This window comes from Chenopodium quinoa, unplaced genomic scaffold (assembly GCF_001683475.1).
Source record: "Chenopodium quinoa cultivar QQ74 unplaced genomic scaffold, ASM168347v1, whole genome shotgun sequence".
In the NCBI taxonomy this organism is placed as follows: domain Eukaryota; kingdom Viridiplantae; phylum Streptophyta; class Magnoliopsida; order Caryophyllales; family Amaranthaceae; genus Chenopodium; species Chenopodium quinoa.
The window spans coordinates 1,721,267-1,745,534 of NW_018742879.1; the positions used below are offsets into that span (position 1 = coordinate 1,721,267).

The 24,268-nt window shown below is 35.3% G+C and overlaps 3 protein-coding genes and 2 pseudogenes across 3 annotated transcripts; 2 read left to right on the plus strand and 3 right to left on the minus strand.

Annotated features, from left to right (window-relative positions):
• Positions 1-369: 369 nt before the first annotated feature.
• Positions 370-2,311, plus strand: LOC110726278. Its single transcript, XM_021905732.1, has 5 exons — positions 370-501; positions 640-697; positions 933-1,210; positions 1,334-1,918; positions 2,093-2,311. Exons 1-5 carry the CDS (start codon positions 370-372, stop codon positions 2,309-2,311), a joined length of 1,272 nt encoding a protein of 423 aa, XP_021761424.1.
• Positions 2,312-2,347: 36 nt separating this feature from the next.
• LOC110726280 (probable RNA methyltransferase At5g51130) lies at positions 2,348-12,607 on the plus strand. The gene is made up of 12 exons (XM_021905733.1): positions 2,348-2,680; positions 2,888-3,218; positions 4,414-4,525; positions 5,841-5,887; positions 7,582-7,712; positions 8,730-8,844; positions 8,937-8,984; positions 10,108-10,372; positions 10,781-10,868; positions 10,984-11,049; positions 12,143-12,211; positions 12,340-12,607. The coding sequence occupies exons 1-12, from the start codon at positions 2,348-2,350 to the stop codon at positions 12,427-12,429; spliced, it is 1,695 nt and encodes a 564-aa protein (XP_021761425.1). The 3' UTR covers positions 12,430-12,607.
• Positions 12,608-12,686: 79 nt separating this feature from the next.
• LOC110726416 lies at positions 12,687-14,171 on the minus strand (annotated as a pseudogene).
• A 1,559-nt stretch (positions 14,172-15,730) lies between these two features.
• LOC110726281 lies at positions 15,731-17,161 on the minus strand (annotated as a pseudogene).
• Positions 17,162-18,535: 1,374 nt separating this feature from the next.
• LOC110726417 (protein NEN1-like) lies at positions 18,536-24,206 on the minus strand. Its single transcript, XM_021905896.1, has 6 exons — positions 23,673-24,206; positions 23,431-23,588; positions 22,662-22,708; positions 22,013-22,076; positions 19,610-20,298; positions 18,536-19,114 (listed from the first exon to the last, which is right to left on the minus strand). The coding sequence occupies exons 1-6, from the start codon at positions 23,944-23,946 to the stop codon at positions 18,877-18,879; spliced, it is 1,470 nt and encodes a 489-aa protein (XP_021761588.1). The 5' UTR covers positions 23,947-24,206; the 3' UTR covers positions 18,536-18,876.
• Positions 24,207-24,268: the final 62 nt, after the last annotated feature.

Below are 24,268 nucleotides of genomic sequence, written 5' to 3' on the forward strand. Positions count from 1 at the left end.
TTTGAGCAAATTTGGCAGTCTAATGAGACGTGTGAAGGGGTTATCGAAAATGCGTGGTTGGGTGGTAGTACTTTGGAAGCTAAACTTTCCTAGTGTTATGATGACTTGCGAGAATGGAGTAAGGAGAAGTTTGGTAAGATGTTTAGGGAGTTACATAAAAAGAGGAAAAAGTTGAAAAAGCTTAATAAAGGTGGGTTGACTTCTTCCCAACTGCATCAGCGTCGAATTTTAGTGCGTGAAATTGCTGAGTTGGTTCATCATGAGGAAATTTTTTGGAGGCAACGGTCAAGGGTCTTGTGGCTTGCGGAAGGAGATAAAAATACGAAGTTTTTTCACCAAAGAGCTTCGGGAAGAAAAAATAAAAACTCGATGAGAAAATTAGTCGATGATAATGGAGAGTTTCATGTGGGTGATGAGGCTGTGATTGAGGTTGTCGTTGCTTATTTTCGAAATATGTTTTCCACTTCTAATTCGACGTTGATTGATCAAGTGTTGCAAGAGGTGTAGAGCCGAGTTACTGAAGAAATGAATGTGACGCTTAGAGCTGCGTACAATGTGGCAGAGGTGGAGTTTGCTTTGGGTCAAATGCATCCGATAAAAGCTTCTGGTCCGGATGGGATGTGTCTGTTGTTTTTCTAGTCGTATCGGGATATTGTGGGCCCTTCAGTGTCGAATATGGTTCTTGCAATTCTGGGAGGTATGGCTATTCCGCCATTTTGAATAGAACATTTATTGCTTTAATTCCCAAAAAATCCAATGCTGATCGGATGTCGGATTTTAGACCCATTTCACTCTGCAATGTAGTATATAAACTTGTGTCGAAGGTTCTCGCTAATAGACTCAAAGTCTTTCTCGATAAAATTATTGTTGTTAATCAAAGTGCTTTTACCCTGGGGCGATTGATTACAGATAATATCCTTGTGGCTTTTCAGTTGTTTCATTTTATGAAAAATTCAACTCATGTGGAAGTTTGATGACTATGAAACTTGATATGTCCAAGGCCTATGATAGAGTAGAGTGGGATTTTTTGGAGGCTACTCTGATTAGGTTCGGGTTTGATAGAGGTTGGATTGATAAAATTATGGATTGTGTTCGGTCGGTTTCTTTCTCTATTTTAATAAATGGGAGACCTACTGATGATTTTGTGCCGGAAAGAGGGATTCAACAGGGTGATTCGTTGTCTCCATATCTCTTTGTTTTATGTGCGGAGGTCTTTTCTCATTTACTACGGAGGGCGGAAGAGTGTAGTAGTCTATGAGGTATTAAAATTGCTCCGGCTGCTCCTTCAATAAATCATCTTTTGTTTGCTGACGATTGTATCATATTTTCGAAGGCTACATTAGATGATGTGGGGACAATTCAAAATATCCTTCACATGTATGAGATGTCGTCGGGGCAGAAGGTTAATTTTGATAAGACTACCGTCTCTTTTAGTAAGGGTGTGGTGCAAAACCGTCGAGTTGAGCTTGCCGATAATCTTGGAGTTCGGTTGGTAGATGTTCATGATCGTTATTTGGTGCTTTCGACTGTGGTTGGGAGGTCTAAAAAGGTGATCACGAGGGGTGTTAAGGAGAAGCTTTGGAAGAAACTGCAAGGTTGGAAGGGGATGGTATTATCTAAAGCGGGTAGGGAGGTCATGATTAAGGCGGTGGCCCAATCTCTCCCTACCTACGCGATGAGTGTGTTTAAATTTCCATCTTCGTTTTGTGATGAACTCCGATCTCTCGTAGCTCAATTTTGGTGGGGGCAAAAACAAGGAGAAAGAAAGATACATTGGTTGCTTGGAAGAAATTGTGTAGGCGGAAGGAAGGAGGGTTGGGGTTCTGGGATTTCAAGCTTTTTAATTGGGCTCTTTTGGGGAAGCAAGCATGGAGACTCGTGTCTAAGCAGGGTAGCCTTATTGAACAGATTTTCAGAGGTAAGTACTATCCTACGAGTTCTTTTCTGGAATTTAATTTGGGCACTAATCCATCTAACACTTGGAGGGACATTTGGGAGGTCAAATGGGTTCTATAGAGGGGAATGAGATGGAGAGTCGGGAATGGGGGCTAAGATTAAGGTTTGGGGAGACCCTTGGATTCCTAATACTCAGATTCGGATGGTGCTATCTCTTAGGGGCACAGCTAGTGTGGATTTGGAGGTGAGGGATTTAATTGATGCTAATACGAAGTGCTGGGATAGTGTGGTGGTTTCGAACATTTTCCTACCTCTTGAGTGTGATCGAATTTTCAGCATTCCTTTGAGTGAGAGGCTCCCTGATGACTGCCTTTGTTGGGACCTTGAGAAGGACGACAATTACTCGGTTCGGTAAGCTTATAGGGCTTTGTTTGATGATGAGCGGTCTAAGATGGAAGAAGCAACCTCGAATCCTCGTCACATTAGGAAGAGAATCTGGAATCTGAAAGTGCTACCCAGGGTGAAAGTATTTGCTTGGAGAGCATGTCAGGATGCTCTGCCTACCCGTGGTGCTCTAAGTCACAGGCTGAGAGAGTTTGATGCATCGTGTGGACTGTGTAATTGCTCTGAAGAATCAGTCATTCACGTATTGAAAGAGTGTGCTTTAGCACGAGAAGTCTGGGGTATGAGCTTATATGGGTATGTTTTCTCACAGAGGTTTAGATGTTTGGTGGATTGGTGGGAATGGTGTATTACCGAGCTGGATGAAGAGGACCTTGCGAATGTGATTACCTTGTGCTAGGCGATTTGGGGAGAGCGCAACTCAATTCTAATTGAAGGTAAATAGTTGGAGCCGGAGAACACCGTAGCTTATGCTATGCGCATCAGTAGCGAGGCGAAGGAGGAGAGTAAGTTAGGTGGGAGGACTTCTATGCAGCAAGAGAATAATTCGGTTTTTAGCTGGAAGCTGCCTGAGGCTGGGTGAGTTAAGGTAAACACTGATGCTGGGGTTGTGAGTGGTCTTGGTTGCGGTCTAGGGGCTGCAATGAGAGACTGGGATGGTAAGCTGTTGGGCTGCTCGGTGGTGCAATGCAGGGAGGTGTGGGATGTGAAAGTGGTTGAAGCAAAAACGGTTTGGTGGGGCTTGAAGCTGGCTGCAGTTGCGGGAAAGAGAAAGGTAGTCGTTGAAAGTGACTGCCTTGTTATTCAAGCTCTACGGGGTTCTTCTCAGGGAACTAGTTCCTTTAATCTTATTTTAGATGATATTTTCAGCTTTTGTTCTTCTTTTGATAGCATAGTTTGGTCATTTGTTAACCGTAGTGGTAATAAATTAGCACATGATTTGGCCCATTTTCAACCCTGGGAAGTGGGACAAAAAATGTGGTTCGATGATTTCCCAAGTCGTTTTCTTGATGTAGCTCGATCTGATTTATTAATATGAGTTTCTCCCTTGATGGGGTTTTAAAAAAAAAACAAAAAAAAATTTGTTATTACTATAATTTTGCATAAACAGAACCCCCAAATTATGGTTGTAGTAGGGAATTATGACAATTGTATTTAGTTAGCTATGTTAACTAATGTTTGAATTGTTTAAAATTTCCGAACAATATCTCTAGAGGAATAAATTATCGTTGTAGTAGGGAATTATGACAATTGCATTTAGTTAGCTATGTTAACTAATGTTTGAATTGTTTAAAATTTTCGAACCCATAGGCAAATATCTATAGAGGAAGAATTGGTGTACGATGTTGGATTATTTAGACTAATCTAATACTCTGTATTTTGGATTTTTGAGTGATTTTTGTCAAAACTATGTGATGTCCATTTGTTCCCCCGGTTTGAAATTTCTGGCTCCGTCACATTGCCATTGACTCACATCGTGTGACCACTTGTAAAAAACCGGAGCAACTCCTATTATAGTCATACAGTAACCCCTTATTATACTTATTGAGTAACCCTTAAATAATAAAGTAACCTCTACATTATTGATAGAGTAACTCCTATATTACTAAGAACCCTCTACCCGTAACAGTGTTTTTTATACCACTAAACGAGTAACTCCATCCACATATAAAAGTCATTGTAATGCGAATTAGTAAATTTTGTTTCTATGATTTTTTTTTTTTTTTAAAAAAAACCGACGCACCAAGATATTAATCTATTTATGGATAGCAAATATTTATATTTAAAAAAAAATTTAGACAAACTAGGACACAATCTTGCGAAAAGACGTTTCTAATCTACTCAATGTATGCACAAAAAAAAATTCAGTTCAGTCAAATTCAATAAATTTAAAAAAGCAATATAACAAAAAACTAGTAAAATTAATTTCATTTCGACAAAATTAATTATAGTTCAATAAAAATAATTTCAGCTCAAAAAAAAAATAAAGTGAAATGAACCAAGTCTTAGCTAATTAATTTATGCATTACAAATTTACAAATTATAAGTATTTTATTAGTGAAAAACTTTTTTTTTTTTTTTTTTGCGACAGGAATATGAAAATCAGGTTGTGACTTTATAATTTCCCTCGCACTCGCAGACGCTTCCCCAAAACTTTCACTGAAACAGACAACCTCACTACCTTTTCTCGCCGGGAAATCGCTGGCGACCACCCACCCACGCCCAGGTATCTCTCCTCCTTCTCCTCTCGTTTTGTAGTTAGGGTTCCAATTTACAGATATTGCTGCTGCTGCTGCGCCGCCGCCTGGTCTGCGGTGGTCTCAGTGGAAGTGGTAGTGGCGGCCCCTTTCGATGCTATATCAATTAGGAAACCCTAATTTACTTGCTTTCTATGCAATTTTTCTGATTTCAAGTATTTGAATTATATTATGTGATTTAAGTGTTATTTTGGTTTGAATTTAGTTTTTATTAGTCATTGGTTTATCTTATTTTTCAAATTTAATTCTCTTTTTAAAGGAGCTATATGAGTATGCCTGTGTATTTCAGTTTATACAAGGTTTGGATTGATTGATGTGATATGATTCAATGCTATTATGATGCATGATATTGACAATTCAAGTGAAAGAATTAGGGAGTTTAGTATTATAGAGTCTTCTGGGTTTACTAATGTGATATGCTGACAACAGGGTTTTCCGGGTTTACTCTCAATTTACTCCCAGAATATAATTACATGAGATTTCAATTGAGAGCCGTATGAAATATAATACAATGTTCATATTGCATCATATCATATACTAATATAAATTCAAAAAAAAAAAAATATACTAATATAAGTATGAGTATACGATCTTAATTATTTATTAACAAGGTGGAATGGAGGTTGCTGACAGTTTAATCTACTTGTGTTTGCATTGTTCTCCTTATGGATTGAACCTGTGATGACCCATTTAATAATGACGAGCAGAAGAGGATTACGGAATAGTGGAAATGAGAATGGGATGGAGTGAGGACGACTTAACTTTCTTAAGCTACCAATTGGTATTTTATACTCAATAACTTTCTTCAGTGTAGCTCATCACTTAGAAACTCCTTAGTAGACATTTAGCTTTGAATTTTAAAGAGTACTTTTTTGGGCTGTACTATTTTCAAATAAGGTTTTATTGAAAATTCTGCTTGAAAATATATTTTATTATTTATATCGATCTCCTCAGCCAGGGCATTACATTTATAATTTGGCTTTTGAATTTCTTCTGTCTTTAGAAGTGATATTGTTTATGTATTTACCCAAGTTGAATTTATTGCCGTTTTTTTTTAATTTTAAGAGATTTGGCCTATTGTGTGAATTAAATATTTAACTTTGGATTAGTTTGTATGGTTTAGTAAGTTTTAATTAAGCCTTTGTGGTGTCACTATTTAGTTTGGCGTTCAAACCAGTCTTTTGTCGATTTGCTTTTCGTTCTATCTAAATCTCTCGAGTTTTTATTTTTTATTTTTTGGGTAGATACATTGCTCATCTGGTTTCCTTGGTTGCTGTTATTAAGCTGGATTAGAGACGAGTACAGCTGGAGCTGCAATTTTTCTATTTCAGGTATACACATTATCATATTGGGAAACTATTTTATTTTTATGGTGTCATTTATTTTGTCCTGAGTTTATATGGGGTGGGTTTTGAAGTCTATTTTAAGAATTTTCATTGGATTGAAGTATGATTTTAATGCTAGAGCTGTGCTATGTGATAGATGATGATCTAGAAACAAATAAAGTGGCAGAGTAGTAGGAAGAACGATAAAGACTTGAATTTGAATAAGCCTTGATTAATATAATTGTTGTAATTGACCATTGTTTCACTAAGAAAGAAAAAAAGAAAATCCTCTAGGGAACAGGTTATGGACATGTAAAATTTAGTTCTTAGAATCCGAAGTAAATGATTAAGCTCCTTGTAAGGAATTATTCTTAAGGCTTACATTGGACTCTCTTGGTTGGTATGGTAGAATATGAAGGCTGAAAGATTTGGAGAGAAAAGCAAGAGAGTTAGGTTGGTAAATTTGAGGTGCAGCTGGGGAGTTTTTGCCAAATCTAAAGTAGTTAAAAGTGTAACAATCAAGCCCTTGAATGAGTGATCAACAAGAACACAAAGCAGAACCTACATCCTAATTTAAAAACTTAACTAATACAAACTACAACTCTTTTTTCTGCCTGAACAGACGTGTCTTGTTATTATTGTCATAAATTATTAAGTTTATTAGTGTGTGTATTTCTACAATCCTTCAATTTCATAAATTCCTTCTTGTGGGTGATAAAGGAATCAAATTTTGCAGCAGTAAAGGGGCTCACTAACTGAGACTAGGCTTGATTGCATGTGGGTAGAATTAACTAAATTACTACAAGAAGCTTTTCACAAGGCACATTTGTAATAATTTTAGTGTAATGGCAATTGCAATGGTCATTCACTCATGAATTGTATCTTAATTTGCAAGAAGTTGCCGATTTGTATGAGATAGGTAACCTTAGAGCGTGATATTGCTTGCCATAAGAAAATATAAAGATAAGATTTTATGCAAACCGGAATAAACAAAAAGGGTTGCCAGTTGAATCAATTTCCCCTCCATCTTTTGGTTTGGGTGAGCATTGATGATTTCGCCTTTTTCTTTATATGGAGTTGAAGGTGGGAGGAATCAATTTTATTTGTAATGTCTGATGATCTGTGTTTGTGGCTAGGGCATTAGACATAGTTTATTTTTCTCGAATTGGATAATCTTTTTCTGTTATATCTATTACATAATGGACAAAAGCGACTGTTGAAATTTTTACTATGTAACATTTAGCTGATATCAGTTTGGCTAAATTCTTTTAGATTTTTAATAAAAATCAACAATGATTAACTACTTTCAAGTTGGGCAAAGTTTTCATTACATTATCCACTACTTATAATAATAGAATTTGAATTAAGAGTTAAAAGTGATAGCATTAAACATCAACTAAAATTTAAAACATAAAAATGAGTTTTATTCTAAATTTTAAAATTACCGCCACTATATGCTAGTTTTAAGTGTGCCTGAGTAGTGATTACACAATACATTTCTTTTATTATTTCATTATACAATTGTCATAAACCTGCGTCATAACTCTTTATATATATATATATATATATATATATATATATATATATATATATATATATATATATATATATATATATATATATATATATATATATATATATATCTCCCTCCAAAACCCTAACTAATTTGCTTGATGAAGCCGAAGAAAATTAAATGGCAGATTCAACGCAGAAAACAGAGACAGAAAACCCAGTTGCTGTTAATAACGGTAATAATGGTATTGTAAAGAACAAGAAGAAGAACAAAGAGGTTGCTCCCTTTGGAAATTACAGGAATTACTATGGTTATCGTGTAAGTTCTCTTTCTGATATTATCTTCTTTTTTTCTTTCTTCTTTTTTCAAAGAAGGGGTTTTCTGAGAAATTAATGTTTCCATAGAAACTGTTTAGATGTGTAAAGACTGTAAACTGATGCCCAAATGCTACTTTAATTTTAATTTTATTTTTCATTGATAATTATTATTTTAACCTCTTTTTCTGTGATAAATTTATTTCATGGTAGTTCACTATTTGTGCCTAATGAATTTTGTAAAATTTGGCTGATTCTAGCAACATTAGGTTAGAAAGTATCTGGGATTTTGATTTCTGCCGCCAAAAATTACTTTTTGCTGATAAAATTCTAGTGATGTTAATATATGAAAATTTTATCTTCATGGAAATTTTACTGTGATTAATGATTAATCATTTTGTAGAAGGTAAAATTTCACCTTTTATGATTAAATTAATGCTGACTTCTCCCTGATTGTGCTTTCTCTCGTCATGGTAATTGAGTAGAGTTAAATTGTATGCTTCAAATTCAAGAGCGTCGAGTAATGTCACACTGAGATTCTAACATGTTTTATGAAGATATTGATACAGTTGTATACTATGTTTGTGTAGTAAATCATTGGAAGAGAGGGGGAGGGGGACGAACTCTGAGCTTTCAGAAGATAAACTTCTTTTTAAAATTTTCCTGAATCCTTTCACAACGTACGTTTTTGATTATTTCATTGAGAAATATAGCTTATTCCTACATGAAAATGTTGGTTTCTGTTTTGTTTTCTAGTAATCACCAAAGGCATGTATTGAGATAATTTCTAAGTAAAGCCTTTACTGATGTTTATATGTCCTAGTTTTAGGGAAGTTTCTCTCTATGCCTTTATTGAGTCAAGATGTGAAACATTAATGTTAGAAATTTTTTGTATCGGTGGTTGTATGTATATTTGTTCGATTTTGCTTATCTTTCTTGAAAATGTTTGGTTGGCTCGCTGGATTGTAAGTTGAATTTCCATGTCATGAGATCCTGCAATTAAGTTTAAGTGATAAATCAGGTTGGGCATGACGTTGAGGAGGATCCACGGTTCAAAGTACTGAAGAAGGAGTGGTTTGAAGGCAAAGATTGTCTTGACATTGGTTGCAACAGTGGATTGATAACTATTAATATTGGTAAGGAATCTAAGGATCAATGCATTTTGGTTTTCAATTTAGCATGCAAATTTTCACTTCTGATCTTTTTCCAATTCAATTTTATTTTGCAGCAAAGAAGTTTGACTGTAGGACTATCCTTGGCATTGACATTGATAATAGTATGTCTCTAAGACTTCAAACTGGCTTTAGCAGGGTAATATTATATGTCAATGATGATACATGATGTATTTTGTAATTTGGCGGTCTTCCTATTCCTGGTGACAAAAGCTATCAATAAGTCATCAGTATCTCTGTGGTAATGATTTGTGCCTTGACCTTTTTGCTAGTAGCCCCTTAGTTTGGAAAAACTTTTGCATGTGCCCACAAACTTCTGATTAGTTCATAAATGCTTCCATTTTTTTTTTCTCTAGTAGATACTTTTATTGATCTTTTGACTTTTAGCACATATTGTTTGGATGCAATGATGTTAGGTGCAATGGTTCTTTAGCAAGGGTCCTTTGTGTTCTCTTCACTTGGTCACTGACTATTATGTCACCGTAGTGGGGGTATCTGCGGGAGTGAATTGGCTTTGATTGAGGACAATGCTCTTCTGTATATTGTTGTAAAATGTTATTTGGATTCTTTGCTAACCTCATAGAGTCATAGGAGTTTCATAGCTACATCAAACCAAGCCATTTTCCTATGAAATGACAAAGAAATTGCTTTTTACAATGTTTAATGTTGCAAATGTTGATGAACTTAGTATCTTAAGACACGATGTTTCACTAAGCTGCTCCATGTTCAATCAGCCTGACTTGTGCATTCAGCCCCTTTAAAAAGGAATTGCAATAGGCACAATGTTTCACTAAAGTTGATAGGCTTTTGGTGTTGTCTTTTAGAAGAGTTTTTGTTATTTTGTAAGAGGTTGTAATTATTTTTTCAAATATTACTAGCTGTGTACTTTAGCTTCTTCCTTACCTTTCTATGTATATTATTAGTTTAGATAGAGATTTAAATGCATCTTTGCTTTTATATGAGTTTATATCATAAATTTTGACAACATGGCTTAATGATCCATATTACAATCATATTCTGTAAAACATGTTTTCTTTACCTCCATTTGGGGGTTTGTAGGGTTATTCTCTTTGTAGGACTTCTATTTAGTTATTTATTGTACTAGTATCATACTCTCATTTGGAAATTGGATGGTGATGCTCTTTGTATGATTCCTACGGAGTTAACTTTTTATCAGACAATGTTCTTCTTCCCCTACATTAAACTTATAATTCCTATGCTTTGTAGATCGAATCAAAGATGCTTGGTGGCGCCTTCGGAATATGGTAAGAGAAGAGAAAACTGGAAATGGATGCGTTGGGTCCTCCAAGACAAGGGTTAAGGGTGTGAATGAATTGGAATGTGCTGAAACTTGTTCCACAAGTGCAAAGGATGATGAGACTGATACTTTCTCGGTGGACAGAAATCTTCTTGACATTGTATCTTTTCGATGTGAAAATTTTGTCCTTAGTTGGGTCTCACTTCCCCTTGAAAACTATGATACCATTCTGTGGTAAGTTTTATCTCTGTATATATTCACAGTATACACTTTGATAAACCTATTATCAAGTATGACTATGAGGACTTATCTGAAATTTGGATAAGTTAAGCAAAAGAATCACATATGCTTCTTCTATTTACTTTACTTGCGTCCCCTATAAAGGATACAACTATATAGGATAATTGTGACATGCTACGATGTCCCCCTCTTTTTTTTTTTTTTTTTTTTTTTTTTTTTTTTTTAAAAAAAAAAAATAAAAAAATTGATGTGACTAAAATGAGACGAGTATCACAATTGCAATGAAAAGTAATTGAATCGAGGATATTGACCATATAAACACTGAATTTGTATTCTTGCTTCCATTACCTGTAATAGTAACTTGTTTTTTCATTGATGGATTCCCTTATGTGTAATATACAGTTTGAGTGTGACAAAATGGGTTCATTTGAACTGGGGTGATGAAGGATTAATATCGTTATTTGCAAAGTTTTGGAGACTCCTCCATCCGGTATGTGTAATTGTTCATTGTATTTTTTGTCTTATGAAAAATAAAAGCCCAATCATTTTAGGCGATTATGCTATTCTCTCATAGATAGTGTTGAATGGATCTTTGTTATGAGCAGGGTGGTATTCTTGTCTTGGAGCCTCAGCCATGGGAGTCATATTACAAGAATCGTCTTACAACTGAGGTGGTTATTTGTTTATACTTCTCATCCATTTTATAACAATTAATGGTATTTTAATAGTATTTTAACTGTTCTTAAATCACGGAGGGCTAAATTCACACTTGAATCTCATAGACGTGTCAATTCAACACAGGCATACTTGTTGAGAGTTAGACGACACTTAGCTAAGTCATATTTTTGTACATCATATTTTTACTGGATATGACTCTAATTAAGTACGTACAAAAATATGACTTAGCATTGACAGCATACAAATTGAACAATCACTTGTCCATATCAGGATTAATGTTTGTACCTGAAATACTATTCAGCTTATAATCCAACATAGGTATGTCAGTGGGGCAAAGATGTGTCCTGGTTTGGCAGGTGGTGGTGAGGGATTAAGGTGAAAATCATACCCGCTATGGGTTATGGGGTGGGGTTGGATTTTAGGTTTTACCTGTCCCATCCCTGCCCCGCCCCACTTTGTATTCGCCCCATACGGCCATACCTGCATCGGTGCATCCATATATTTAAAAAGATAAATATATGCTTTAAAAAAGATATTAAATAAAATATAATAATACAATAAACTAAAAAAACAACTATGTAATGTAAGTGTTTTTTTTTTTTGAATATATTTTAGTAAGTAGTATTTGGTTTTTAAAGGTGGGTTTGGGGCGGGGATCAGGTTGGTGTGGATATCTAGGCGGGGGTGGGGTGGGGATGATTTTAGATTTGTACCCGTCAAGGTGGGGATGGGGATGGATTTTGGACCCGTGGGTATGGGGATGGAGATGAGAATGTTAGGCAGGGATGGGGATGGAACTTTTGCCTCGCCCTGCCCTATTGACATCATTCCAACACGTTGTTTTTCATAAATTTGTTTAGTTTTTGGTAAATATTATGTTATCTTATGCACACATGAAACTTGTATTCTACAAAATCAACACTTAAGGGTCTCTAAGAAGACCTCCTTCTAAAGGAGTTCTTTCCACATGTAATTGTATGCTTAACTAATCCCGCTTGTTCAATATTGTGCTTGGCTATGTCCTATAGCAATGCAGTATTACATACCTTGAATACACATATTACATTAAATGCTTTTCTCTTGCAGATTACGCAGATGAATTACAATAATATAGTATATAAACCCGATTTCTTCCAGGAGATGCTTCTTGATAAGGTCTCTAGCCATTTCTCAATCCATTGTGAAATTGACTTAAGTATTGCTCATTTTTTTAAGCTGCTCAGTTCCATAGCTTTCATTAATGGTCTAATTTCTGTTTTTATTTTTTCATACCTGGGTGACAGATTGGATTCAGAACTGTTGAACAAGCAACGACGAGTGTATCAGGTGCAACATTGGGTTTTGATAGACCTGTTTTAGTTTTCCGTAAATAAGTAGTGAAGGCAAATATATTTTTGCAAAATTTTGAGGTTTATGTGTTTCATATCAATGTATCAAAAACGGTAGTTGCTATAAATCTAAAATTTTATTCTTTTGACCAAGTTACTGGTGCTGCTTGAGGTACTTGGTATTTTTGCCACTGATAAATACTAGTATTACCTTATACAGTTATACTTCGTATATCTTCAGTAGAAACTTTGATACAGAGTACATGATGACCAAAGTAGGAAAGCAGGAAATATTTTGTATTAAATTAGCTCCCTTGGTATGATAAACTTAGACACTAGCTTTGATGTGAGAACTATACCCAGTTTTCGCATCATTGGCCCTATCCCACAGCATCACTCCTCCATACTTGCCACCAGATCCCTTAACAAATGGGAGCACTTGGTTTATAAGTGTTTGTGTTTGAACAAAGCCATTGTTAGCAGCATCATTTGAAGCAGGTAACCCAACAAAGAAATTCTTAGCTGGGATTTTTGAGGTCCATGTTTTCCAAGAATTCTTGAAGTTCTCAGGATTACCAACATCAAATTCACAAGAAGGATTGTTGTAAAACTGTATCCAAACGTAGTCGAAAAGGCCGGTATTTAAGGCGCCATCAAGCTCTTGATCAGGGAAAGGGCATTGTGGTGCAGCACTTACGTATACTTTCTTCCCTGATTGATGGCCGTGCTCGACAAGTCTCCTTGCTAGCGGAACATAATGAGGTGTTCCCAACTCGATGTCGAAATCTATGCCATCTAATACAGCGTCACCTGGTGAAAGAAGTTGAACATTATCTTTCAGGTTTCTTTTAACCATCTGGACTTGTCTACTCATTTGTAGAAAAACATACAAGTTAATTTATGAGAAAATATTTTGTTAAAGAATCGTATCAATTTTGTCAATGAAGAAATTTGCATTTTTGGGCACATCTGAGAAACATCATAGAATTTTTAGCATACATTTTTTTTCTTTTCAAAATCATGCATACCTAATGGCCGAGAATTGGATCGGCCTCCAAGGAAATGATCCCACAAGTAATCGGACGCGTCTAGCATCATCAGTTGATGAAAGCGAGTAGGTACCGGCACCACCTCCGATGGAGAGCATGACCTTAATCCCCATCTGTTGGCAATTCCTGATGCCAGTGCTCACTTTACGACACCCGCCATTGGCAGGATCACAATGACCAGCCAAGTTAATTTGGGGTGTTTGGCCATTCCCAAATATTGAGAGAAATGCTATGTTAACATACTTGTATAAGCCACTTCTACATGTAGCTGTTAATGTTCCCTCATCCTCATTTTGGCCCCAATATATGGCAATTCCTCCTGCATTGGTTTTCAAGGGCAAGGAAATGAACAATGAGATGGTTAATGCTAGCAAGAAATAAGGTGAGCAAATTTTGATACCCATAATTTTATTTTCTTTGAACTTTAACAAGAATTTTTGAGTTATACTAAGGCTTAAACGTATGAGTCTGCTTTATAGGGGAAGAAAATTTGAAAGATGATTCATAGTGTTATAGGCCATAGTTAAAAGTCAAGTCAATTAAACAAATGTGCTTGACTTTTAAGTCAACTTTGATGACCAGTAATTAGGAAAAACAACTTTCCCAACTTCAATCCTTGTGCACCTTTAAGGCCTAGGACTCCCTTTGTCTCAAATTCATCTTTAGGTTTCTTGTTAACATCGAAACCCCCGTATCAAACCTTAGTTTAGGATATATTTATTGGTGAGCTCTTTATTGGTTCACATATAAAAAAAAAAAAAAAAAAAAAAAAAATATAGTGGAATTATGTAAAGAAAATGAAAGAACAAATACGCCTTGTTTGGTAAAGAGATTTTTGGAAATCTTTTAGCTTATTGAACACTATTAGAGGTTTGACCATTTTAAAAAGCTGATTTGGGTGTTTGGTAAATAGCTTATTAAAAGAGCTTTTTGGGTCTAAAAAGCTCTTTTTGAAAAAGCTCATTTTAAGCGTTTTTTGCAATTAGCTTATTGAAAAATTAGCTTTTTGGGTATTAAATACACTGAAACTGCTAATAATAAATAGCTATTCACCAAACAATTTTATATAATCAGCTATTTACAACTAGCTAGTCAAATAAGCTAATATAACCAGCTAGTCAAACCAATTAATACAATCAACTATATCAATCAGCTAAACGCTAATTACCAAACAGGGCCAAAGTGTTTTGTGAAAAGCTTTTAGCTTATTGAGCACTATAAGATATTAAACTATAATAAAAAGCTAATTTGGATGTTTGATAAAAATCTCTTTTTAAAAAATCTCATTATTAGAGCTTTTTGAAATTAGCTTATTTAATAATTAGCTTTTTGGGTATTAAATACACTGAAACAACTAAAAATAAACAGTTTTTTGCCAAACACTTTTACACAATAAGCTATAACAACCACCTAGTCAAATTAGCTAATATAACTAGCTAGTCAAACTAGTTAATACAATTAGTTATATCAATTAGCTAACCGTTCATTACCGAATAGGGCCATAGTCTTCTTTCCAACATTTCTTTTCCCACTCTATTTTTCAATGAATTGTTGTCTGACTTATATTTTGAAGTTAATCATGATTGTAGAAATTTAAGACAATGAACCTAAAAAATGGTCCACTACCTAACTTCTTTTCTTGAAAGCATGGAGATTTGGCGTACGGAGTATAAAAGAATGGGCGAATGGCTGTGTTGTTTGATAATTTGACTTCTATTTTGATAGTGTTGATTGTCTAAATGGGTGTATAACTTCTAAAAAGTAAAAAATTTCAATTCGATTTTGAAAAATTTAAAAGTTCATTGACATATTTAAAATGGAGGATTTTTAATTTTAGACTTATTATTGAGATGATCAAGTAGATGCCAACTAGTTTGATTGGTAAAAGTTTAGGGGGTAGTATCCAAGACATGAGATTATTGAATCCCTTCTACATCACTGTCCTTGTGGCTCTCTTTACACCCAAAGAAATCATAGGGATGATCAATATTGAAATTATATGTGATTAAAACTATTTACCTATTGACTTATTAATATATATATATTCACTATTGTGTAATAAGTGAAATTCGAAAACTTAATACAGTATTAATTTACATTATTGTTCTAAATTTATTATATTAAATTCACCATTATGCGGTCTAACATGAACATAACTTATGTATTACAACACAAGCCAATTAGGCATTTAGGCAACTTGTTCATACATTTATTTTGATAGAATCTTGTTTGGACACATTATTATTGACCATACTAAGAAAAGTTGGTATTTAGCAAGCACTAAAATTAGCTAGATACTAAACACTATCCTTGATGCGAGAACTATAGCCAGTTCTCACATCATTAGCCCTATCCCACAACATAACTCCTCCATATTTACCAATTCCCTTCACAAAAGGGAGCACTTGGTTTATAAGTGTTTGTGAAGGAACAAACCCACTTCTGGCGGCAGCTTTCGAGGCAGGCAACCCCTCAAAGAACTTCCTAGCTGGGATATTTGATGTCCATGTTCTCCAAGAGTTCTTGTACTTCTCAGGATCACTAGCATCAAACTCACAAGGAGGGTTGTTGTAGAACTGTATCCAAACGTAGTCGAAAAGCCCGGTGTTTAGGGCACCATTGAGCTTTTGGTCAGGGAAAGGGCATTGCGGTGCAGCAGTTAAGTATACTTTCTTCCCTGATTGTTAGCCACGCTCAGTGAGTCTTCGTGCTAGTGCTTGGCAGTGTGGCGTTCCTAACTCGATGTCGAAATCTATGCCATCTAGTACGGCATCACCTAGTAGAAAGAAGTTGAATGCATCATGTGAATTAAGGGAATGAAAAAAAAGGAGGAAAAACAAAAGCATCCCTATAAGATTTAGGACACCCTTTTGTTCATTTAAAGTATTTTATTTTGTATTAAAATCATAATGTTGAGAGATTATAAACATTTATAAAGTTCTCTTAGAAATATAAATTTTCATTGGGCTGAGCAGAAGCCCACATTGAAGAAGAGTCTGACTACATATAAGTCCAATAAAATTTCATTGCAAAACTAATTTGTGATAGGTGAAATATTCCACCAATCTTATATGTTAGTCATTCTCCTTCTTATATGTCCGTGAATTTTTCAACAAACTATCATTATTATTGCTTAATTAAGTTCAATAGCTTGGATTGTTCTTGTTAAGCTTTCCTCAAGTTTATTGTTTTGTTTAGTTTGTTTATTGTGTTGTAAAAACTCTTTAAATATGCTTTATCAAAACATGCACGCATACCCTACGTACACATAGTTTATGCAATATACGGTATACACCTAATGGCCGGAAATTAGATTGGCCTCCAAGTAAATGATCCCACAAGTAATCGGCAACGCCTCTAGCATCATCGGACGACGATAGAGAGTAACTCCCGTCGCCACCACCAATGGAGAGCATAACCTTGATCCCCAAGCTTTGGCAATTTCGTATGTCAACGCTCACTCTTTGGCACCCACCAGAGTCAGGGTCACAATGGCCAGCCAAGTTGACCTTAGGAGTTTGGCCACTACCAAATGTTGAGAGAAAACCTATATTAACATACTTATATAACCCACTTCTACATGTTGCTGTTAATGTTCCCTCTTCCTCATCTTGGCCCCAATACACCGCGATTCCTCCAGCTTTGGCTTTCAAGGCCAAGCTAGCAATGAAAAGAGAGGTTGTCAAAGCTAACAAGACAAAAGATGAACTTGTGTTTTTCACACTCATTGTTTTTGGCAAGTATTAATCTGAGTTCTAAGGCTAGGAATTACAAGTCTAATTTATTGGGCTAAGAAGTAATCCTTTAGTCCAAATGATACAAGTTGTTCATACGGAGTATACTATTTTGAAATGTCTTTGTCATACTCTAGTCCAAAATGTTAAGTTTTATAATTGTACGTACGAACTAGTACTATGCTTCAGTTTCTTAATAAGCCACTATAATTTACAGCTAACTTAGATAGTATATGTGCACCCTTAACAAAAGCGTGCACTCAAACAAGAAACAACCAATTTTCTCATACGATATACTGTCATACTAGTACTACGCATGTAACTGGGGAAAATTAAACCAGTTCATCGCCACCATATCTTACAACAACGAAAAATGGGACCGAGAACAAGTAGCTAGTACAAGGTGCATCACAGTGCCATATATTAGCTATTGCTTTACTCCATTAGCCATCTATAAGGGGTTTGATAAACGTGGTTTTATGGGTTCAGAATCTAATTAAATGTTTATACATAGAGCACTAATCAAAACTTGATAGCATTGACCAATAATTATGATTTTGTTATAAATTTTCAAGAAATGAATATGGTAATTGTTAATTCAAACACCTCTTAAAAGATTTGTATTCAAGTTTTGTTCTTGAACTTGAATGACCGATATCTATCCTTTCATCCTAAGATTCTAACGAAAACCTCAGGTGACATGTGACATGCTTATACTTTAAATTAATGCTTGATGTAGCTCCATATGTTTACTTTTAAGATTTTAACTTCCTACATGTAACCCTAAAGATTGCTATTTTACAAAATACTCATACAAAAAAAGATGTAAAAAAAAAAAGAAAATACTTATTTTTAATTTTGCGTACCTTATTTAAGCTCTTCCCCAGCCCCATTAGATGTTTATCTCATCCTAGTACTGTAGCACATTACCCCTCTCTATAAGTAGCTATATGTAATTTTCAATTAGTATAATTTACATAAAGTTAGTAATAAACAAGCATCTATAGTACAATACGAATTTGGCGTAGCAACGCATGAAGGGTTTCGGCACAGGCTAACAGGCACAATCACATAATAGGAAAGTTCATTCAGCTCGGCATTATACTTGCCAATAAGCCAACATTGCAAATTACTCCATACAAACAAATCCGTAGATATCGTCTCAACCACCCAAACACGCTCCTTCCGATCCAAAATACAAGTCGTTTTAGACTTTTAGCTAATTGCTTGATTTAATCCGTTCCACAATAACAATGTACCATTTGTGAGCTCAGTAATATCTTCGATTTTTTAAAAATGATTTAGTTTTTTAAATCAAGGAGTACTTACATAGTGACATAAGATGCTGACCAAAAGAACAAGATATAATTATAACAGATTTTTATTAAGGGAAATTACGATTGAATACAAGTCAAACGGCACTTACAATAACAATTGGCCTAATACATATTATGATCTAATCAAATAGGTTAAGCCATTGTTAATAATGTAAAATTACAGAAATAATTTAGTTATGAATTATGATAATTAGCATATGGAACAAACAAATTACAAATACCATCATTTTAACTCCTACCTCCTCCTAACTAATCATCAAATTTTAACTTTCTCTGCAAAGTCCACTCCCATGGTCATCTATATACAGCTTCGAAAAAGGACGTACCCCTTGATTTTGATGGGTTAGGACAAATTTGACATGAACTGCAGAGTCAGTTAGAATGGATAACCAGCTTTTCCGCACATAATCGGATGCCTGCAGTCTGCTGGATATCATATTGATTCAAGGAGAAGAACGCATCAACAAAAGTTCCAGCAGTGAACAAACAATCGAGTTCTGGAGGATCAAACGTACTGAAAAGGAGCTTTTGCTCAACACCTGAAGCAGCTTCTTTCTGGAAAATTTCGGTACCATACTTGGCAATATCTTCAGTTACAACAGTAGGTATACTGCAAAAGGTGAAAAACATGCACAGATTAAAAAGTCGAAAATTTCTTATTTACCAATAGTAAAGAAAGATTCCTTCAGTGGAAAATAACTGCTTTAGACCCTCATTATACAGCATTATTATTAAACTGAGAGGACTGTAGAAATCTTAATATTTAACATCTTAACTGACCAGACACCAGTGGGTTGGGAAAAAAATTTGCCACGATAGATATATTTTTTTTTTTCTTTTAGAAAAATAATAAAAATAAAAAATCCGTATTTTTACTACATTTCTCTGAAGATACCCTATGTGTTTTGACATCACGAAATTGAGTTATTCTACTTCAACATTGGAAACTGAGCAATTACGGAGCGACTAAAGTCTTTCTCATGAATGAATCACATCAATAATTGCATTGTGACAGAGTGATACGCATGAGGATTAGCAATAAAAACTACTACTCAGGAACTGAAGGTATATAATTCAGATAGAAGATTGAGGAGAGCAAACTTACTGGAGTCGTATAGTAGGGAAGTTCCAGTATCCATTCTTTCTGGCTACCACAGGCCTCCAATCAGACGTGCTACCAGACTCTGCAAACAAGCTCTGTGCATGATTATCACATGCTTCGAGAACTTGACATACGCTTGGAGGAGCATCTACTACAAAGCTCAACCTAGGGCGGCCTGCCTGATCTACAAACCTTGTACTAATTCCAAATCGCACTTTCAGATGGGTACAGTGAAGCTTGAGTAAAACAGTATCATGCAGTATCTGAATCCTACGACTCCCACGATAGAATGGGACTAGAGATGCACTGATCAAAGGAATGGAAACATCCTCAGGAATTAAATAAGCAGAAGAACTGCTGCAGCCCTCAAATATAGTTGATAGGCGAGACATCTCTGGGGATTCAGTTATAGGTCTTTTTTCTTCTGCATCATCTTCTTGAATGGCATCATCCATTATTTCCTCAGAAAGCCTTCTCATATCAAAAGGTTCCGTTTCAGGTCTACTAGGCTCAACCACATTGAGTAGCTGCTCCCCCATGGTTTGATTTGATGGGTTTTCAGGCATTGGATCTGGGTTGGGAGCATAGCTAATTTCCATTGGTGAAGTTCTCCCACCACTACGAGTTCTTCTTGCAGTAGATGTCGGAGAAACCCAACTGTCTCTTGTAAGAATGTCTGGAAGACTTGACTCCTGCACACACAGGAACAAAGAGTAATCTCATGAGGAGAATGCTAACAAGACATTGTTAACCTCAAATACAGTCCAAATTCCAAAATACCGCAAATCACGGAATAATTACTTTTCGTTCATGTAGCCGACCCCCCTTATGGGATTAAGACTTTGATTGATTGATTGATTGAGACTGCATTATAAGAAGCTAACATTTCCCTGCATTTCATGATTAATGTCCAAAAGTTTTCGAGCTTGAAGTTGGGAGATTATCCTCTACCTTCCCAAAATTTGACTGGTATCTTCTCAATTTAAAAATAAATATTATATTACATAAAAGGTCTTCTTCATCCATATATATTCTTCACATTATGATATGGAACAAAATGTATAGCATTTTTGGTAGTAAAATGAGAGTAAAGTTAAAGTGTTGCAACAGAGAGAAATGGATGTGATAGTCCAATACAGAAAGAAAAGATAAAAGCACCCTAGAAATAGCACAGTGACATACTAACATTAAATCTGGGACATCGCAAACACAAAATGGGAAGACTGTAAAGGACCACAAACTTATTCATATACTCCGTAATATTCTTCAATTATTTTTCAAGAAACAATTTACTTGATATATCAAAATCGCAATCACCATAATGAAGAGAGTGAAAAATAGACTTCAGAGGAATAAGCCATGGCATAGTATAATTATAATGGAAGACTCTGAAACACTGTCAATAACTTTTAAAGCAACCTTCCGACCGGATTAAAGACCAGGAAAATAAATAAGTTCGCAGAGGTCGTGAGTTAAATTCCAGAAGACAATTCCCTTCATGACAGAGGAAATGATTTCCCACCCGGCCACCCCAACCCACTCCACATGCGTGCACACACACACAAAAAGATTACTTTGATTGTTCCTCCTTTCCTACAGTCCTACATTACTTTATTCGATCAAGGGAAAAACTAACACCCACTTCTTGACTTTAGGCTGTGTTCTCTTCACATTATTCTTATTACTTATCCTTATTAGATTTAGGCCAAAGCATAACGCACCAAAAGTCCAGAGCAGGCCAGTGTATAGCCGTTTCTAACCTAGTTAAAGCGATTACGTGAGGCGCACAGCTTTTTCCAGATTTTTTTCAATTTTTATCAAGTATCACTTCGATGAGATGCCCTGAGCCTCAGGAACAGGGAAATCCATATCGCATTGTTGGACTACATTGGATTGGACCAGACCATAACTATTTATCTTTTTTTTTTTTTGCTTCTTGTTAAAAAATCTTTAATTTCGCATTAGTAAAACTATGAAGCTTAAATAATTGGAAGGTACAAATTGAGACATATATAACAAGCGCCCACTTGATTGAATTGTTTATTATATATTATTATACAAATGCAGTCAAAATTCAGTCAAATCAAATCATCTTAGACAAGGAATGTTCACACCAGACCAGATTTTTAAAAATTCAGATTAAAACACATACATACCAGGTGAAGAGAACATAGCATTAAGAGAACATAGCATTAAGAGGACAAAGTTAATGAGAAACATCTACATACTGCTTGAAGAGCCAGAATGCCAAACCTATGGAGATATGAAGCAGAATTTAAGCAACAAACTACCCTTCCCTAACAAAGTTGAAATTGCACACTAACAAAGTTAAGCATTAATAGTCAGCTACACAGCATACTTAACAAGCTGTTATTTTAATTAATGAAACAAAAAAAAATGAATTACCAAAAAGAGAACAGTTGCACAATACTTGAGGACTTCAAGATTCATGCGCACATCATCCAAGCTCCTGAAATCATTGGAGAACACTTAAATAAATAAGAATCTTAAACAGGAATCCTAAAAAAGACAATCAAAAAGAAACACATAACTCCTGGAACACAACATATTTCCTAGTTCACCACCACCAAAAAAAAAAAGAAAAGAAAAAACACAAAAACAAAAACAAAACGCGGACTATCATTGTCACAAAACCCACTTGTATCCAAGGCCAAAGCTAATCAGTCATAGCCGGGCTTACTTTCTATATAAAAATAGAAAAATACCAAGATCGATGAGCCCCTAGCTTTAAGTATAAGCCAAATCAGAAGAGATTAAAGGTGTGATGAAGAGTTATATAATATGGGTGTACAGCGAACAGCAAGAACATGTAGATGAATACTGAAACAAGAAACATAAAAGAGAAACACAATTCTTTGGATATTTAAATAGGTAGTGAATCTAAACACCAATTTTCACCCCTTCAATATACTGATCCAACCATCACATTGTATGGCCAACCCTCCCCCCTCCCAAAAATAAAAAAGAATAAGAAAAAACACTATCAGTTGCTGTGTAAACAATGGTGGGTGAAAGTGGGAAATCGGCATTTTACCTATGAGTTTGCTGACCCAATCCAAAGTAAGTGGCAAGAGTGGCCATCTGAAAACAAATATATCAAGACATCAATTGTCAATCTCTTGTAATTTCTACCACATTTAGGCATTAAAAATTTATGATATGATCCACAAAGTGCAAATAATCTCATTTAAAAAAACATTACTTCTCAAGGCCAAAGTTTCAATTGCAAGATTAGCAACCAATCTTAATAGACAAACAAAAAATGTCGTCTTTATTGCCACATAATTTAAACTCATTACTCTGTTGGAAGCTCTGGCTTTTACCTCTTATTTTCTACAATTCAAATTGCTTTTGCTATATAGGCCAACATACTTACCAGGATAATGATACGGAGTTAAAAAAAAAATATTATTAAACAAACACATCATTTTGCTATTTTCTATTCAACAAGAAATGCTTCTTTCCATAAAACAAATAACTGAAGTATGGTTTCAACCCATTCCAACACATTGTAGTAAACTTATAAGTGTTAATGGTAAACCAAAGTAGTTTTTTATTCCTTCTTTCAAAAAAAAAAAATCACTTTCATAAAAATGAACCTTTTTTCATCCAATTTATAAACAAACACCTAAAATGTGATTAAGTAGAACTAATCAACATACAAAGCAACAGAACAAAGATCATATCTTTGGAGTCTTGAAGGATACCCCAAGACCTCAAAATCAAATCCCGTCTACATCATTTATCCTTTCCGGCTCTCTCTACACCAAAAATTACAAAAACTTATGATAGTATAAAATTACCTTCATATTTCCAGCTCGACGACCAAATCTCTCAGTAAGCAAAGCCAAAGAATCAATTATCCCTTTCGGCTCCGGCGGCGACCGCCCAATATCCGCAAATGCTTCTCTAATCCGAGGACAATCAAACCTCAAAATGTTATGTCCTGCCCAAATTCTCCCTAAAAATCACCAAAACTTCATCAATTAACCAAATCACAAGTCAAAATCATCCAAGAAACAGAGGAGAGAGAGAGAATGTGTACCATTTAGGAGGTCGAAAATTTTGTCGGCGATGGCGGAGAAAGGAGGGGCGGAGGAGACGGCGGCGCGTGAAATACCATTGCAACGCTCGGATTTAGAGGAGATACGAGAGATATCTTTAGGGCAGATAAGACTGGAGTAGCTTTCGAGCTCAACGAGCTTTTTAGGGCAAACTAAAATAGCCCCAAATTCGAGGATTATGAAGGATTCACCTGGTTTTAATGGAATTGTAGTTTCGACATCGAAGAATGCGATTTCTGATCGTTCTTCCGCCATTGATGAAGAGCTTCAAGGTTTTTGAGGTTTTAGGGGAAATGTTGAATTGGGGATTTGAAGAAGAAGGCGCCAAATAATGAGAGATACTAATAGTAGTTGTAAATAAAAAGGAATTAGAATTCGTTACGTTTATAAGTGGGTTGCTTGGTTGATGAGGTTTACTGTTTAGACAAGAGAAGTGTCAATTTGAGTTTTAGTAGTCTTGGTAATGAAGAATATACCTTTTGAGGTGGTCGGCCATTTTGGTACTCCGTGTGCTAAAGGCGTCAATTCGGTAATTTGGTCGGGTTTGGTGAAATTGGGTCAGATTGAGTCTATTTTA

What these genes read in the sequence shown, in the direction of transcription:
- LOC110726278 (XM_021905732.1), top strand. Translation starts at nt 370, where the DNA reads ATGAGAAAATTAGTCGATGATAATGGAGAGTTTCATGTGGGTGATGAG. An exon ending in TTGATCAAGTGTTGCAAGAG is followed by an intron (nt 502 to 639) that starts GTGTAGAGCCGA and finishes TTGTTTTTCTAG; the next exon opens with TCGTATCGGGATATTGTGGG. An exon ending in GGTTCTTGCAATTCTGGGAG is followed by an intron (nt 698 to 932) that starts GTATGGCTATTC and finishes GTGGCTTTTCAG; the next exon opens with TTGTTTCATTTTATGAAAAA.
- LOC110726280 (XM_021905733.1), top strand. Translation starts at nt 2,348, where the DNA reads ATGGAAGAAGCAACCTCGAATCCTCGTCACATTAGGAAGAGAATCTGG. An exon ending in ATGAAGAGGACCTTGCGAAT is followed by an intron (nt 2,681 to 2,887) that starts GTGATTACCTTG and finishes GGGTGAGTTAAG; the next exon opens with GTAAACACTGATGCTGGGGT. An exon ending in TTTGGAGACTCCTCCATCCG is followed by an intron (nt 10,869 to 10,983) that starts GTATGTGTAATT and finishes TGTTATGAGCAG; the next exon opens with GGTGGTATTCTTGTCTTGGA.
- LOC110726417 (XM_021905896.1), bottom strand. Translation starts at nt 23,946, where the DNA reads ATGGCGGAAGAACGATCAGAAATCGCATTCTTCGATGTCGAAACTACA. An exon ending in GTCGAGCTGGAAATATGAAG is followed by an intron (nt 22,709 to 23,430) that starts GTAATTTTATAC and finishes ATTTGTTTTCAG; the next exon opens with ATGGCCACTCTTGCCACTTA. An exon ending in TTCCCTACTATACGACTCCA is followed by an intron (nt 19,115 to 19,609) that starts GTAAGTTTGCTC and finishes CACCTTTTGCAG; the next exon opens with TATACCTACTGTTGTAACTG.